At 45.5% G+C, this 18,219-nt stretch overlaps 1 protein-coding gene across 2 annotated transcripts; it reads left to right on the top strand.

The window, feature by feature from the left end:
• Positions 1-317: 317 nt before the first annotated feature.
• LOC118243824 (hexokinase HKDC1-like) lies at positions 318-17,646 on the top strand. 2 transcript variants are annotated; one of them, XM_035538275.1, is made up of 18 exons: positions 318-380; positions 3,957-4,119; positions 6,261-6,409; positions 6,501-6,620; positions 7,382-7,477; positions 8,424-8,523; positions 9,152-9,335; positions 9,893-10,048; positions 10,784-11,017; positions 11,497-11,801; positions 12,109-12,257; positions 12,347-12,466; positions 13,524-13,619; positions 13,710-13,809; positions 14,795-14,978; positions 15,732-15,887; positions 16,578-16,811; positions 17,442-17,646. In XM_035538275.1, the coding sequence occupies exons 1-18, from the start codon at positions 318-320 to the stop codon at positions 17,584-17,586; spliced, it is 2,754 nt and encodes a 917-aa protein (XP_035394168.1). In that variant the 3' UTR covers positions 17,587-17,646. The 2 variants fall into 2 exon arrangements, with proteins under 2 accessions (XP_035394168.1, XP_035394178.1); XM_035538285.1 differs by lacking the exon at positions 7,382-7,477.
• The last annotated feature ends 573 nt before the right edge of the window (positions 17,647-18,219 follow it).

Below are 18,219 nucleotides of genomic sequence, written 5' to 3'. Positions count from 1 at the left end.
AAAATCGATTTTTCTCCCCTTCAGCTTGGCAGCTGTCCAGGTGCCTGCTTTTGGCACAATGAAGCGTGGAGCTGGGGGGGGAGGGACTTCGGGGTGATGTCGGGGGAGATACAAAGAGACAGGAGTTTAATCATTGAACCGATCACACTGGATGGATTTATTTCTGGACTCAATTTCCCAGGAACGCCACTGTCTCGCCCTGAGGGAAATGCCTCAGCTGAAGTTTCTCTAGCTCCAGCTTCGTGAATAAAGACGTATCGCTTTGGAGTTACTCAGCAGCAGCTGTCACTACTGACACATCCGTCAGCCTCAAGAAAATGTTTGCCGTCCACTTGCTAGCTTTCCATTTTACAAAGCTAAAAGAGGATCAGATAAAAAAGGTACGTAAGATGGAGCAGTAGCTGAGATTCCTGTTTTCAAGGGCTCTCTGGGGTCTAAAGTCTGTAATGCAAACTAGGCAGCGCTTTATCTACTAAAGCCATAGGGCCAAATGGGGTAAGAAAGATTTGGACCACAAACCATCTAATGACTGTGGAAAAAGGTCTTGGTTAGTGCTTTTCCCTGCACAGTTGTAAGTTCTTTTCCAGTAATGAAACAAGTGCTCTTTGGTAAGGAGAAATGGGGTTTGAACTTTATCTGGTGTGGTGTTTGTAGTTCAGAGGGCAGCAAGGAACCTCGTGCTGAGTTGCTTTGTGAGTAGTGTGAAGGATGGGGTCTTTAAAACTGAGTAGGAGCCTGATTCACTCCCATTGCAGCAGGGGCAGGAGAAGCTCCTGGGGACTTTGGGCCAGGTCTCCTGTGATTCAACACACAGTTGCAACTTGTGTTGGTGGAACTAAAGGTGGAAAAGCTGAAAACCAGCCAGGTCAGAACCTGTCAGTACCAAGGGTGAGCTGCCTAATGGTTGCTCTTCCCCAGCTTGCTTTTGTGGTTGTGCTGCCGTGGGTTGTTCTCTCCATCGTAAGACCTCATGGGACCTGTAAGCTGCTTGGGTCAGAGGGCCTCTGGTTTCTAGATATGTCTCCTGGGGGTCCTCTGTTTTCCTGGTACCTACACTGGGTGCTTTGTGGTGGCCATCGCCACCCAGCCCCGTCCTCTTGTTTTACCGGCAGCTGGAGGTGGGGCTGCCTGCAGTGTGGCAGTGCGGGCAATCCAAGGTCCCCGTGGGCAGTGCCACCTCCGCAGCAAAGCCAGCAACACCCTGTTGTCTTCTCCATGCCCTTGGTTAAACATGAGGTCTCTCATTTTTAGAGGGGCTTCTTCGCTAATTCTGCCTTAGAGAGGAGATCCCAAAGACATGTCATGGTATCTCAAGTCGGTTGTCTCTGACTGTCACAGCCCTTTTATCCCCATGGTTTACTATGACCAGAAAGAGGCCCCAGTGCCCTTTCCTTGTGAGAATCTGATCTAAGATCTCTCATCCGGACAGTGCTTTTCCTTCCTGCTTTTTACCAAAAAAGGGAGAGACCTTGTGGGGCAGTGCTATGACAGAGTGGGCTCCTAAGAGCAACATGCAGAGTGCAGTCGAGAGAGGGCTTCCCTGAAGTGAGGGAGAGGAGGGGCAGAGAGAGTCTGCAAAGCTGTTAGAAGAAGAGCATCTTTCTGTGAGGTGCAAATTAGTCCCACACGAAGGCAAGGAAACAGTGCTTTTCAGAGGTCTCTTTTAGGAAGCCCACAGTAGGCAGTATGGAGCAGGGTTGATCCCTCTCTGATTAGAGGGAATACCTCCTTCCTCACCTGCCCAGGCTTATTTGTCTCTGCTGTGAAAACAGTATTTCTATGAGTTAGGCAAGACACTTAAAAGCAAGGACTGTTCTTGTGTGTTGGGGGGAGGCAGTACAACACGTTTTGGTGTTGCACAGCCAGGCCATTCCTGCATTTGCAAGCCAGTGATTTGTTGTGTGCCCTTGCTCTGGCTGTAAATCAGGCTAGGGAGCTGTCAGGCTGTGCCTTATCTAGCTCCTTGGCAAGGGCTGTCTCCTTCTCTGGCTGGAGCTGATCAGGGTGGAGAACGCAGCTTTGGTGGGAGCAGAGAGTTCCCATGTGACAGCTGCAAACACGGACACAGCCATTTTTATTACTGTTTAGTTTTCTTTCCTTGAGGGCTTATCTCACAAGGTTGTTTGAGTCTGTGTGAAAGTGCGTGAGTGCCGCGTGTTTCCAGTCATTGTGTTTTCTTCTTCTGGCGTGCCCAAGGAGGCAGTGTTGGTGCCTGGGCGGAGATGGCACCTCCTGCACCCTGGTGGGGCCTCTGAGGTGCCCTGGAGAAAATCAAATGGTTGTGCAAACTGGGGCTACAGAGAAATATCTAAATAATGGTCTTATAGCTGTATCTAAGGCTGCTGCTGCCACTTACAGTCACATCTCATATTTTGACTTTCTCCCATGTGTTTGGTGTTAGGTAGGTGCCCATATTATTGTCAGGGTCCTGGCATGCTCAGATGAGTCATTAATGACCATCCGTTTAAAATGGGACTGTGAATGAGTAACTAGGTAATTAGTTTGGGCATCATTAACGTAGTGGCCAGTCAGTTACAGAAGAGGCCAATTTATCCCCAGCCTACCTTCTCTGTTTAAACAGTGTTATTTCTTAAACCCCAGCTTGTTGCTGGTGGGACCTGGTTTGTGCGTGATCTCTCAGCCCTCCCTACGTATATGGGACTGATGAAACACTGAGCTCCCCTGCCCACTGCCTCTGGCCCTGAGCCTCACGTCAGAGGATGTCCAGCTCTTTGGAGCACACAAATACTATGCCTGCATCGTATTTGTTCATACAGCACCAAAGTCTGTCTCCCCAGTGGAAATTAAAGGTATTTAAATGATGACAGGTTCTTATTTTGCTGGATGAATCCTCTGTTGTATCCAGCTGTGTAGCTGTAGTCCTCCTTACAGCAGTGTAGCCAGCCCTGCAGGTAAATAGCAGTTCAAGCAGTGGGTGGTCCTGAAGGAGACCTTAAGTTTTGCTCGGATGAAGCTGAATAGAAACACCGATTGGCTCCTCTACCAGGCATAGATGCTTTTGATTCCCTTTAAATTGGCTTTTATTTTATTGTGTGCTGTGAATTACAGACTCCTAAGGAAGGTTATTGATTGCACTCAGAAATGTTTTCTCGATGTAATCCTAAAATCACAGGGAACAGAGGGCAGAGCTGGGGTGAGAAATGGGCTTTGAGCTCCAGCCTGGCGTGTCGACCAAGTGAATTGGTTGGGGAGCAAAGCAGTAGCTGAATAGATGTTTTCAGATTGTAGCTGACACGCTTGGGCACTGACGGCATTTTCTGGACCTGACTCAGAGAGGTCAAATTCTCACCAGCTTGAGATACTTTGCAGTTTTAGTTCATTAAACAAATCGGAAGAAAAAATGGTGTAAAAACAGCCTGTCAGGATCTAGAGAGTCTTGTGGGCTTATGTAGGTCAGGAAGTTACTGATCCATCAAATAAGATGTTTTTTTGACAGTAATTCAAAAATTAATCACTTTCTAAACTAAGTTTTTGTAAGAGTAAATATTGTGATGATATTCCAGAGCTTGCTTTCACTGCTGTTTATGGGAATTTAGATATGCTGAGTTTACAAGGGAAATGAATACAAATCAGAGAGGTGCAGTTTGCATAGATGGTGTGTTCACCTTCAGTCTCTTATGCGTGTAAATGATTCTTGTGTCTCCTCACGGTGTGTTTAGCCTCATGTCCATCAGATGGGTGGGAATGAACAAACTAACCATGCGGGGATATCGCTGCAACTGGAGCTCAGGATTTTCAGATCCCTCATGTCAAACTACACCCCTGATGGTTAGAAAACTAGTGCAAGTGGTTAGGAAGGTTCTGCAGTTTCCCTGCTTGCAGAGAAGAGGGAAGCCTCCCAGGCACATGCAGCATGAAGGCAGCATCCATCCCAGCCATGTGCTGAGCACCGAGGAGCCTGCCTGCCTCCCTCGTGACACCTCGCATGTCTCCAGGTTGACAGGTACCTGTACCACATGCGTCTCTCCGACGATGTCCTGCTGGATGTCATGGCACGCTTCCGGGCCGAGATGGCGAAGGGCCTGGGCAGAGACACCAATTCCACAGCAACGGTGAAAATGCTGCCGTCCTTTGTGCGCTCCCTTCCTGACGGCTCGGGTGAGTTCCCCCTGCTCAGTCCCAGCGGGGCTGGTTTAGGAAACTGATGGCTTGCTGCTGGTGCTCAAGGATCACACAGCAAGAGTGCAGGGCAGCCGGAGGGCTGAGTTACTGCCCCTCAGTAAGCAGAGGAGACAACAGCCTTAGGGGGGCTGGCAGGTGCCTTTTTGTCCACACCAGGTGGATTTTGACCAAGTGCTGAGTGTTTGAGGGCTTAGATCTTAGAAAGCAGCCTCTTACTGCAATTGTGGCCGTGCCTAGTGCAGGAGTTATGCAGGAGCATGGCAAGGGCAGCCTCTACAGCTCAGCCCCTGCAGTGCAGCCGGGGTGATGCGAGCAGCGCTGCTCCTGGGGGACTGCCAGGTACGGGAGGGCAGGATGCTGCAGTGAAACCCCTCAAATCACAAAGTTGAGGCAACATCGTGTTCTCAGAGCTGTGAGAATGCTCCTTCAGTCTTCTGACAGCAAATTCTGTGCTCTTGTCTTTCTGTCGCACCAAAAAGCGGTCCCCTCCTGCCCTTCCTTGCCTTCTGCACTAAGAACCTGCTTCTGCATAGAGCCTGCCAGCAAACGGCCTGCTCTGCTACTGCAGCTTGATCCTCATTTCCAGTTGCCCCAAGACTTAGAGAGGTAGAGAGTGGAGTGGTGTCCTCTGGGAGGGTGTGAGGTGAGGATCTACAAGCCTGTCTTGCTTGGAGAAGTGTGCCTAAGGCCCCCGGCTCAGCTGGCTCCTAGCAGTGCAGGCTGACAGAAATTTAGAGCGTTTTCTCCGAGTGTAACCAAGTCTCAACCCCATTTGTGTGGGCCTCTGTGTCTGGCCTGGGTCAGGACCGTGTGTAACAGCCATTCACGCAGAAATCTTAAGAGAAATGTTTGCTTTGTACTTCGTTTCCACAGGAATTTATTCCTTCTGAAGGTAATTTGCTCACAGTTAAATGAGAAATAACAGCTTTAATGGCATAAAGAGAACATTTGGAAGGTAGTCCCTTGAAATGAGGGATGGCTAGAGAGATTATATACAAACTGCTCACGAACTGTCCGGCTGGAACTGGGTACCCTTCTTTTCAGCTCTGCCTTCCCCAAAGAAAAAGAAATATTAGCTTAGCCCTCGTTAACCCTGTGACCACCAGGTCCTGAGGTCTCACCTGACAGTGACCCTGTCCGGAAGCTGCAGGGAGCCCCAGAGGTAAGGGGACTTGGCAAGCTGCATGCAGTGTCATCGCTGTTACAAAATTTTGTGCCCCTCAAGGCCAGCCTTGGACAACGCTCTCCTGTCCTTTCCTCTGTACCAAGGCCGGACAGCGGTGTCATGTCGGGCTACGACTTATTGACATACTGCCTATTTTAAACATTGCATCGATTTTTTCTATTTCTGCTCCCTTCCTATGAGTTCCTTATTGGTTATTTCGTTTCCAGACAAAACTTCCAGCATGTTCAAACATCTCAAAGTTGGCTGGATTTTTCCCAATGAACTTTGAGATTTTTCACTGCCCTCGTTGTAACTACCTGAAATGACCTGTGTGGAGCATCATCCATTTTTAATCATTTAGGGATTAATGGTCTGACTAATATCACGGTTTACTGAGTAACCCAATTTGCCTTGTCACCTTTGCCATATGTAGCTGTGGTATTACAGGTAGAATTTCCTGCTTCCTTCCCTTTGAGGGTCAGATTTGATAAAATTTAGTCAGGTGCTTGTACCATGGAACAAAGATCATGCAGGGCTATGACATTCTGCTGCATTTTCCTTTGGGGAAGGGCCTTTTCATGTGCATGCTGTGGGTGCTAGATAAGTGCTTTATTGTAGCAGTGAGGATCAACTGTCCTTGGACCTCTTGCTGAGAAGCTCATCCCTCTCCAGCTTGAAAATACGCTGCTATGGGAGGAGCAGGGTGGGCAAAGCCAGACTGTGAAATAAAAATGAAATTAGCTGCCGCATATCAAGCTAACAGGAGAGACTTGATACCCTTGGCTGGGTTCTGGACAGGGCACAGCCAGGTCTCAGCCTCCCTGGTGGTGCTCCCAGGCCCAAGGACATAAGGACCTGCCACAGTGGGGCAGGAGAGCCCGTGGCCCTCACCATGGCATCTGAGCCATGCTCGGTGGCCATCGCCGCTGACAGCTGCCCACTCGTGTTGCAGAGAAGGGTGACTTCCTCGCTGTTGACCTGGGCGGCTCCCAGTTCCGTGCTCTCGAGGTGAAGGTGTTTAACGATGGGAAGCAGAGCAGCCAGCTGGAGAGCAAGTTTTACCCCACACCAAAGGAGGTCATACAGGGCAGCGGAACCGAGGTAGGCCGTACAGGGTCTTCTGTGGTGGTGCCGTGCTCGGGCCAGGGTCTGCTGGTTGAAGGCTGACTCTGTCCTCTCCTTTCTCCTGCAGCTCTTCAATTACGTTGCTGACTGTCTGTTAGACTTCATGGAGTCCAAAAACCTGCAGCATAAGAAGTTACCTCTTGGCTTTACGTTTTCTTTTCCGTGCAAACAGACCAAACTGGAAGAGGTAAGATGCAAAAAGGAATATTATTGGCAGAACCCAGGGTAGCTATTGCATGGCAGTGCTACCTCGGGGCCTTTTTGTGGGGTCAGCTTTCCACAGTGCTCTGAAGAAATTGAGGTGGATGACAATTGCCATTCAGCTACAGCTGACTACCATTCAAGGACTCATTCCTTATGTGAAGGCAACGGGATCTTTCAGCTAAAATTATGGCTTAATCCATACCTGATTCCACAGTAACCATATGTGCTTGTGTGAAGGCTGCTGGACGCTAAGTCACATGCTTTTGTGTCCTAAAGCATGATTTTTTAAATACCTTTCATTCAGTACTTTCTACAGTTGGTGCTAATTAACGTAAACCTGTAGCCGAGCTGTTTGAAAGGCCATATGGGGGATTGAAGGGCTGGTTGCAAATATTTTGTGGCCTCTTATTCCAACTTTTCTTTTATTTCTAGGGATCTGTGCCTTGGGTGCCAGTCCTGCCAGTGCTTTGTGCTTAATGCTGTCAGTGTGCAATGAACACCAGTAAAGCCAAGCATGCTTTAAACAAAGCACAGGGAGATGCATTTACAGGGTTAAGACTTTATTACTGCACTATTTAGTTGTGCTGGTACTGACAGCCACCCACGTGAGGGTGAGATCTTCTGTGACTTATTTTGGCCCAGATTTTTATGTGCAGAGAGAGATAGTGGGCTTCTCCGCAGACCTTGTGGCAGGTTTGCCTTCTGAGGCTGGAGCTTTGGGGTCACTGATCTTTTACTTTTCAGGGGGCTCTCCTTGCCTGGACGAAACACTTCAAGGTCCGAGGAGTGCAGGGCACAGATGTAGTCAGCTCACTGCGCAAGGCCCTCCAGAAGCACAAGGCAAGTTTTATACCTCAGTCTGAGTGGCTGATTTGTGCTTGGTGTAACTGCGTTGTTTTGGGAGTTTTAGACTTTCTTCAAGGACTGCGGTGTCTGATGTGGCTGTATGTCTAGTAGATCTGGCTGTAGGCCTCTGAGGGCAATTCTCTGCCGTCCCATCTTTGAGGGGAGTTCTCCCTCAGAGCTGAAGCCACGGAAGGGGAACGTGAAGAAAATCTGTATCTTGACATCTTTGCAGTAAAATGGAAGCTCTTGGGTTTTCCCGTATCGTAAAAATCCATCCTCGATTTCCATTCACTTCTTTATCTGCGTCAGTTTTGCTGTGGTTGGCAGAAACGATGGACCTGAGACTTCCTGGGTGAAGTCCAGCTCCCTGCTAGTCTTGGCATCTGTGCTACAGGAGTTGTTGGTAACTTTGAGCACACTTTATCAAGTTACCTCAGGGTGGAAAATCAACTGCACATCTCTGATGGAAAGGCTTTTTACTTGCGTGTGACACGGGTGCATGGCCTTGTATTGAGTAATTGCCTTTACATACATATTTTCTGTCAATTTTGCTGGGATCAGTTTGTCAATCTGCCAGTTTCATGGGGTCTGCTCATGGGGTGGGACATTATCCTAGCATGAGCAAGCTACCAGAATTCAGCCTGTGAGGACAGATGCACTAGTGCAAGTATATCACAAGATTCAAACCAAAAAGAATTGATTTCTGGTAAAGAAGGATGGATTGGGTAAAAAGTCCTGCAGCCATAGATCCTGTCTGGCCAAGCACTTGATAATTCTGAGTTATTTCTTACTTTCCAGTGTTGTGGGGATAGTGTTATGAAGGGAAGTAGCATGTCTTCAAACTGAAGAGTTTTCCTGAACCAGGCCTTCAAAGTACTAGTAAAGTACAAAGGCTTTGTAGGCTTTTTTTCCTATTAATCCCTCATCCTCATGCTATTAGGACATCGACGTTGATGTTCTGGCCATGGTCAATGACACCGTAGGAACCATGATGACTTGCGGCTATGATGACCCACGCTGTGAAGTTGGACTCATAATTGGTAAGTTTTCCTGTTCACTAAGCATCTTTTTTTCCTCATTTGTTTAATTCTAACAAATCTGGAGTAGAAGGGAGTGTCCCAGTACAGGAAAGAGCAGGAAGAAAATGAGAAAAAAAAAAACAATGGTAAGGTTTTCAAGCCTGGCTGCCTTCTGTAAAGCAGCTGTTTTTTATGCTGATCACATTGCCATCAGATGCCACAGTCCCCATTTTGTCTGGGTTCAGTTGTGACCAGCATACTAAACTTTTCTGCTGACTGTGTAGAAAACTACTGTCCGTCATCCAGAGAAAGCTGAATTCCTCTCACATCTGATAGGATCAGCTGTGTTTTCCACAACCCTTCCACTTTACACATTGTGGTGGCTTTTTAAAGGCACATAGAAATACATTTGAGCTGGGGGAAAAAAAATTGAACAAGTCAAGCCTTAGATTAATTTCTTGTACTTTCACTCACTGTTAAATGATTATTTAACAAACACAGGTGGCTTGATATTAGCATCCTTACCACAAGGTTATATATGTTCTTTCAAAGACAATATATTGATTTATTTCCAAACATGTGGGCTTAAAACAAAAAGGGAACCTGAGGCAAATGGGTAATCTATCCACACTGGCTCTATCATGGCTAGGGACTGGCACCAACGCATGCTATATGGAGGAAATGAGGCACATCGATTTGGTGGAAGGTGATGAAGGCAGGATGTGCATTAACACAGAGTGGGGTGCCTTTGGAGATGATGGTGCTTTGGATGACCTCCGCACAGAGTTTGATCGGGAGCTCGATCTGGGATCTCTCAATCCTGGAAAACAATTGTAAGTGATTTCCCTGGATGTTTTGCTTTGGCAATCTAAGTTCTCCGAGTGCATTTCTGGCATTTCCCAGGAGTCCCTTTGGAACAGGAATCCACTTCAGTGAACCTGAACCAACTTGGTCCTGGTCCCATCGTATTCAGACCTTTCCCTTCTGGGAAAGGTGGGTACCTGGGAAGGTGGGTACACCTCCCTGCCTCACAGGCCAAAGGGTTGCTGCTGCAGTTGCTTATGTGTCATTAAAAATAGGTGGCTCTTCTGGCATGAGGCTGCGGAGGGGAAGAGGAGGAGAGAAATAAATAAAGGGTGTATTTAAAGCCTGGTTCATCAAAACTGCTTCTACTGGCTGAGCTGCTTGCAAGTTTTTGACTAGTCTTTTTAATCACTCACTTATCTTGAGGGGCTGGGGTTGGGTCCCAGGACCTCAGGAAGGTATCTTAGCTTCCAAACCCCTTTTGTAGATGCTTAAATGTGATTGACCTGCATAAGAACATACTTGAACTTGCCTTGGTTCTGGTGAGCTGGTGGACACCTGTAATCCCTCTTGCTTCCCATTCCAGGTTTGAGAAGATGATCAGTAGCCTGTATTTGGGGGAACTTGTAAGACTCATTCTCCTAAAAATGACAAAGGAAGGTCTGCTCTTCAATGGGAAAGTGTCAACAGCTCTGCTTACTAAGGACAAGATTGAAATGAAGCATGTGTGTGCAATGGAAAAGTAAGAGCCTACGATGTGCCCTTTGAGAGGGGCTGTTAATATTTCACGTGCACAGCAGTGATAACTAACATTTCTTCATAATCAAGGAGTACTGGGAATCGATCCTGAGCTGTTCAGCTTGGTTTTGCTTTTGCCTAGGAGAAAAGTTGATCCTTCTGTACGCAGAAGTGATGGAAAATGAAGTTTTAGCAAAATACCCCAGTAGCAAATGGTTTGTTAACCATCACAGGCTGTTTAAGGTCTCTCTGGAGACCTGAGCACGTGGGAGGATTCTCGCAGTTTTCAACTTCTGTGATGTCCAAATCCTGGGGCTGCAGAGAGGTAGTGCACGCTGTAGGTCACCTAATGGATGACCGCATGGAAAGCTGACAGATTCTGGTGTTTTAAAGGGGAATCTTGGTCCACGCTGTTACTTCAGGAATAATTTCTCTTGTGCTGAGTAAAGCTTTACGTCTATTGCTGTGCTCTCTTACAGACTAAATATTTCATCCTGTTCTGTACTTGGTCAGCCAATTTGTATGTCTTGCAGAAAACTGAACTCCAGGGAGTAGCCTCTTAATGCTTTTGGGTATAGCATGGGAAAGGCGCTCTTCATTTATGGGAACCAATTATGACAGTGCCTGATGGGTTGTGCCCTGGTCTTCTCTCATTTGTTTGAGCCAGCATGCAGATATTAACTTACGTGCTGCCTTAATACCCTTGCATTAGGTGATGCTTTCCTTTGTTTTGGGGTAGATACAAGGAAGGTCTGAGCAACACGAAAGAGATCCTTACTGAGCTGAACCTGTTTCCTTCTGAAGAGGACTGCATCGCTGTCCAGCACGTTTGCACCATCGTTTCCTTCCGCTCGGCCAATCTCTGTGCCGCTGCCCTAGCAGCTATACTGACCCGCCTGAGAGAGAACAAAAAGGTGTTAAGGCTGCGAACCACTGTCGGGATTGATGGGGGACTCTATAAAACTCACCCCCAGTAAGTAACTAAAGAGGGTTTGGGAATTGCTAGCTGTGTATTGATGTTGCAAAGATTTTCCACCTGCGTCTGTGTGGCTTCTGGAGAGCTGCTTGTTTTGCTGCAGGGTTGGGATGAGGTATGGTGGGATGTGGAGGGTCAGACGGACCTCGCTGTTGCAAAGCTGGGTTTGCTTAGAGCTTTAGAGCTTGTGGTGGGATGGGAACAACATGACACACAATACTGCTGGCTGGGTGAGAGCAATTGGTTTCTCAGGTGACTCCTGAGCATCCAGGGCACTTGCTGTTTGTTGTTTCCTTCTTTTTTTCCTCTTCATTTTTGAACCTATGCTCACATTTCTTACATGTCCTAATTTCTATGCTTCTCTGGCTGTGCTTCAATACTCGTGGTGTTGGATGCATATTAGAAGTGTAGTGTAGGTGAAGTAAGCCATGTGTGAAATGCTTGTGGGAGTCTAAAGAAACTCTTTGTTCCCGTAGATACCCCAAACGTCTGCACAAGGTAGTGAGAAGGCTGGTCCCCAACTGTGATGTTCGGTTCCTCCTCTCTCAGAGCGGCAGTGCAAAGGGGGCCGCCATGGTTACAGCGGTGGCGTACAGGCTGGCTGCTCAGCGCAAGCAAATTGATGCCGTTCTCGCACCGTTCCTGCTGTCCCTGGACACCCTCAGAGAAGTAAAGAACAAAATGAGGGCTGAGCTGGAATATGGGCTCAAGAGAGAGACGCAAGCCAGTGCCACAGTGAAGATGTTGCCCACGTATGTCTGTGGGACACCAGATGGAACAGGTAAGTTTATTTCCTGCACACCTGATGGTGCTTGAAAGCTGCTTGTCTGTTTTCAGGGGAAGAACATGCCAATTATTCTGGCAAATGCCAGGGTGATTTCTGTTGGCAAATCAATGCTTCCTGCAGCATTTTCTGGCTGGCCCTTTAGCCCCTAGCCTAACGAACTGAGAGAATAAAAGCCACATGGGACAGCGTGCTGTTGTTGGCCCAGATGAAGTTTCCTGCAGATGTGTGGCAGAGTATGGCATTCTGACTGGGAAATGTGCTGCAAGAAGCACCAAAATGAAATACTTATCTTCCCTTACAGAGAGCGGAAAGTTCCTTGCCCTTGATCTTGGTGGGACGAATTTCAGAGTTCTGCTGGTCAAAATTAGAAGCGGGAGGAGGAGATCTGTGCAGATGTATAACAAAATCTTTGCCATTCCTTTGGAGATCATGCAAGGGACAGGGGAAGAGGTAACTTCTAATGAACACTTAATTGATTTAGTCAAGACCCAATTAATAGGAGAGCAAGTGAGATTTTCATGCTTTTTCTGTTCTTCCAGCTCTTTGACCATATAGTCCAGTGCATAGCAGACTTCCTGGAGTATATGGGGATTAAAGGTGCCCGGCTGCCTCTGGGCTTCACCTTCTCCTTCCCATGCAGGCAAGCGAGCATTGACAAGGTAAGGACTGCAACAGCAAATGAGTCAAATAAGAGCTGATATCATTTTGGGGGAGGATAGCTTGTTAGTTTGGAGACTGCAGGTAAAAACACTTCTAAATGTTTCCCCCAGGTAGGACTTTACAAGGGTGTGTGTAAAACTTCCACCTAATGTATGTGAAAAGAGAGATGTTCCTTGCTTTTATTCCATAAAGAGGCTGTGCTAGCTTATGATGGCTGAATGACCACACATTTTTAATAGCCCAGGAATCTGTTATGCTGCCTTCTCCCTTTAATGCCAAGAGAGAACAGACTCCTCCTTGTACTACCTCAGCTAAAATCCCTGGATGTTTTCCTAACTCTGCTGCACAGCTCTGACTGTGTCACTTCTGTACTACATTAGCTGCTTCTTGGTGAATGTCAGTGAGCAGAACTGAGTTTGCTTGTTCAGAGCTTGGAAGGGTTAGACCTCTCTGACTTGGATTTGTTAATCTGATGTATATGGCTTTTTGACAGATCTCATCTCTTTCTCTTTCCAGCCATCTGATGTAAGAAAAATAATTAGAATAAAAAAAATCAAATTCAGGAAGAAATCATTCTTGATTATTCATTTCCTAAAGGGGAAAAAGAAGTTTTGCTGCCTGTTTCTGGTCGAATACATAGAATACATGGGGAAACGAGAGACTACTGTTTTATCAAAAGTTTTTATCCTGGTGGTTTTCACAATAGTCTCAGAATCTAGAGACTAGTCTAGACAGCCTCTAATGTTAACCGGGATCTGTACGCTTAGTAATAAGATTTGTCTGTCTGTGGGGAGACCACTCAATATCCTTTCCAAAACTACAGGAAAGCAGGGTGAGACCCAACTGTCAGGGCCTATAATACGTCGCCCAATGTGTTTGGTCTATTACTGTTGCTAGAACTTACTGTTGCTAGAACTTACTGTTGTTAGACAGGGAAATAACATTATTAAAAAAAAAAAAAGGGGGTAGGGGTGGAGGAGCAAAGAAAAAGGCTTACGCTTGGGGTGTACGATCTCTCTATCTTCATTTTCTGTTTTATTTCCTCTTCTGTTTCAGGGTACGCTTGTGGGATGGACAAAAGGTTTTAAGGCAACAGACTGTGAAGGGGAAGATGTTGTTGATATGCTGAGGGAGGCTATCAGGAGAAGAAATGTGAGCTATTCTTCTTTGTTCTTTTTGGTGTGTTAACGCACGCTCCCTCTTCCTCCAGCACCCCACTAATGATTGTGACTTGTGTTTTAGGAGTTTGACTTGGACATTGTAGCAGTGGTGAATGACACTGTTGGGACAATGATGACATGCGGATACGAGGATCCAAACTGTGAGATTGGCCTTATTGCAGGTACAGTGATACTGAAGTCACCTCTGTAAGAAGAAAGCTTGTGTGCAGGTGCTGGGCTTCACGCCCTACTATAGAATTCGTAAAACAATGTCCTTTATTTGAGGTAGATATATGGTATTACTAGTTGCTTGGGGTTCTTGGCAGATTTGTATGGTATTCAACAAACAATATAATAGCACCAGTAGCAGATACAATCAGAAGTCCAACAGATTCAGAATCTGATGGTGCCTGGTAAAGGAATATGGGAACAGTAAATACAGCATGAGTCTTTGTTTTAGCAAGTGTGTTAATGTTCTAGCAAATAGGACCTGTGTAACTAGTTCATAGGCTTTGGAGCAAGAATATTTATCTGAATTTGAAACTTACCTGAATTCTTTGTGGACTTTCTAGATGATCCCCCTAATTGGTCCCTCCAACTTTTCATCTAGAAATACATCTAAGCATAGAAGATCTGAAGCCCCAGTTAGAAAATAAACTCTGCTGGCTGGTTAAGTGCACCAGCCATCTCATTTTGTTTGCAGAAATGGTCTTTATAGTGCCTCGTGTAACCCGTGTTGCAAGCAACGAGGCCCTGTTCACCAAATCACTTCAGACTTGGTTTCTGCCTGACTGGCTGCTAGGCAGGATTTGCTTTAGAAAGCAGGCTCTAATGCAAAAGATGATTTGTGATGCAACCAGACTGGCAGCAATGATATGCCAAAGGCTGCCAAAGCCATTTCTGACCTATGACAGAATCCTTTTTCCTCTGCACTTGGAATATGCTGTGCTGGAGCCACTGGGGAAAATTTCTGTTGTGATACCGTAACAGCACATGCACTTAGGGAAGCATTACTGGCTGATGGTTGCCTTTGTAAGATCTGGAGAGATCTTTGAAATATGGGACTGGGAAAAGAGAGCTTCTAAGGTGATTGCCATAATCATCTTGCTTGTGTTAAGCTGTTACTTTGCTCTTCTGGCTGAAGCCTTGTTATTTCTTTCCTCCTAGGAACCGGCAGCAATGTGTGCTACATGGAGGACATGAAAAACATAGAAATAGTGGAAGGGAATGAAGGAAAAATGTGCATTAATACAGAATGGGGAGGATTTGGTGACAATGGCTGCATTGACAACATCAGAACCAAATATGATAAACAAGTAGATGAAGGCTCGCTAAATGCAGGGAAACAGAGGTAAATGGGATGGTTCTGGTCCTAGGAGCCTGATTAAGCAAGTCTTTGAGACACACCGACTGAGTCGTAAAATGTACTTAATGAGAGTAATTGGAAAGGAAATTTTAATAATAGATTTCATTTGTTGCATAGTAAGTAATGCAGATATCCTGACAAAAAAAGCAAAGATATACAATGTTTCTCTTCCTGGAGCACTATTTCCACCTTAGGGCACTTATCAAACAGTGCAGCTCTTAATATTTCCCAGCAAAATGTAGGTCTTGCTCTGTTCCTTCCTGCCTCTTGTTCAGTTCCACTTGCTTTGGGACCAGATTCTCCTCTTAGAGTATTTTTTCATTGATGCTGATTGCTAGGGATTGGATACTCCTCTGCCTTCAAAGGTAAAATACAACTCATGCCAGAAGATAAACTGGTCTGACTCTTTACATAAGACTCACCAGCAAATGCATGGGGAAGACGCAACAGAAATGTTGCATCTCACTGTCAACTCTGGCTTTAACACTATCTTCTGTTTAATATTACGTTTTTTTCTAGTTCTGTTACCTTTTAACATGAGTAAATATGTTGTATTTAATGTTTGCACGTGAAGTCATTGCAACAGATTTTTGATGGTTGAAAGATGGCTCTTACTCTGCAACTTTTTATTGCTTTTTCAAGTTTATTACACTGCTCAGGTGTGTATGTACCACTTGTTAAATACAGCTAACTTGCAACCCATTTAAAAGCATTTTTTTTTCTTTTATAACATAACAGGTATGAAAAAATGACCAGTGGAATGTACCTAGGTGAAATAGTGCGGCAAATTCTGATCGACTTAACCAAACAAGGACTGCTGTTCAGAGGACAGATTTCAGAATCACTCAGGAAAAGAGGCATATTTGAAACAAAATTCCTATCTCAGATTGAAAGGTAAAATTAATTAATTTACATGTTTTAAGTCCTCAAGGTCTTCTGGAACCTCCAGAAAATAATCTTCTTCAAAAATGTGGAGGCTTTTCCTTCAAGAAGTCATTTATAGCTTCCTTCTTTGTCCCTCCCAACCCTGAATGAATTATCATTTCATTTCCACACACCTGTGTTGTATTGGATGTCTTAGCTATCAAACATTATTGTACTTGGAGTCGTTCTTGTAGAACTTAAGATAGTAATTTAAAAAAAAAGTCAGTGATAAATATCCCATGAATATGTGCTTACCTAAATACCTGTACATGATCGAACCAGTCTTCCAGGCTGTTTGAAACCCTTCCCACTATTGAAAAACTTTGAAGGTAATGTGTCAGCCTTCAGATCAAAAAAAAAACCAAGGTCAGGTGGCTGATCTGGCACAGCTTCCTCCTGACTTTGGGAGTTAGGTGAATAACTATTGTTTGTGCCTTCTGGAAATACAGTCTAACATAGCAAAGAGCGTGCCATGAGCAAAATTTTGATCTGAGTTCAGGCTGGAATTTGCTTTAAAACAAATGGAGGGAATGAGAGCTGGAGCAGTGGTCCCACTTCCTGTGAATCACCTCAGAATCTCATCTGTAAGGCTTGTAAAGGTTCCTGCCTGCCAGAGCTTCCCATAATGCCCTGTTGCTGCCTGTGTTTGCCTTTATGCAGCGACCGCCTCGCCCTCCTCCAAGTGCGTCGAATTCTGCAGCAGCTTGGCCTGGACAGCACATGTGAAGACAGCATCATTGTGAAAGAAGTGTGTGGAGCTGTTTCCAGGAGAGCTGCCCAACTCTGTGGGGCAGGACTGGCAGCTATTGTAGAGAAGAAGAGAGAAAACCGAGGTGTGGAGCACTTGCAAATTACTGTTGGAGTAGATGGGACCTTGTACAAGCTCCATCCGCAGTGAGTACCTTGGTACCCCTTCCCTTTTCTGTTAGCTCATTTCCAGCATGAACATGTAGCAAGCTGCACCAGCCTTCTTCTGAGGCAGACAAAAAGGAGAGGGGATAAAGATCTAATATGTTTTCCTGCATCCTGCCATTTCCTTTGCCTAGGCAAAGGACTGAAAATTGTAAAGAAAAGTCCAGTTACCACTGGAAGGCTCTTGTTCTCTAGTGTATTGAGCAAACTCACATTTCTAATATTTATTTTTCAGTGTTTCAAGGGATTTCCGCAATGTCTAGCTATCCCAGAAGGAAAGCTATGTTGAGTATTTAGAGCTGGGTCGGTATTTTGTGAGCAAGGCCTTGAAACAGATGGTTTAACTGGGAGATGAGCACCTCCTCTGTGGTCTCTGAAGGCAAGAGGCCTGTTTGGCATCTTGCTGAACAAAATTAAAGTGGAGATACAGCAATTAAAATCTGATAGAGTACAGAAACTTCTCTCTTTTTCTGTATAGGGGGAAAAACAAATGGAAAGGGATGCTATGGAGAATCAGTGGAAGATATTGGTTGAGGTTATTGTTCCTTGCTAATATATGAATACAACAGTCTTAGACTGGAAAGGGACTTCTAAAATGTTCTTTCCTTTCAGTTTTTCTAGGGTCCTACAGGAAACAGTGAGGGAACTGGCACCTCAGTGTGACGTGACATTCATGCTCTCTGAAGATGGGAGTGGGAAGGGAGCTGCCCTCATTACTGCAGTAGCAAAAAGATTGCATAATATTGGACGGAAGTAAAAATGAGAAATTAAGTCATTTCAGCACTGCCAGGCGTGTGATCTAGAGATTTGCTGAGCGGTGATTGAAGATAGCTTTGCCAGACACCAGTACCCAGGTACCTGATTTTCAGGGAGCAGCTGGTTTTTGACCAGCCAGGATTGTGGATTTTTGTCCTTTGGACACCACTTGGACCAGGTGTTTCTGCTCCCCACTGTCATGTCTCGGCACACTGCAATCTACTCAGTTCTGTACTTCCTGCAGTGGAATAATAATATAATGCATATGGAAGAGTCAGACAAACAGAAAAAAACAAACCAAACCAACCAACCAACCAACCAAAAACCCAAATGTGTCTTTTTACAATGGCTTAATTAAGCTACTGTACCACAACAGAATTTATCACCAGGTTCTTAGGATTTGTGTGTTTTTTAGTTTTGACTTGGCCTGTCTCAAGCAACATTGATATCTGGTGTTGCACATATCCAGTGGACATGTTTGTTCAAGGACATCACAGGTTTTACAGTAAATCTGCAGGTAAAATAAGTTAATGGGCTTTGATCAGTGATGCTTTCCCCCCACACCCAGCTGCATCGGTATTGTAATACTTCCGTGAGTACAGGCGACATGTTTAATAGATGAATGTAATGAAAA

Source organism: Cygnus atratus, chromosome 7 (genome assembly GCF_013377495.2).
Source record: "Cygnus atratus isolate AKBS03 ecotype Queensland, Australia chromosome 7, CAtr_DNAZoo_HiC_assembly, whole genome shotgun sequence".
Classification (NCBI taxonomy): Eukaryota; Metazoa; Chordata; class Aves; order Anseriformes; family Anatidae; genus Cygnus; species Cygnus atratus.
This window is presented reverse-complemented; position numbering and strand designations above follow the sequence as displayed.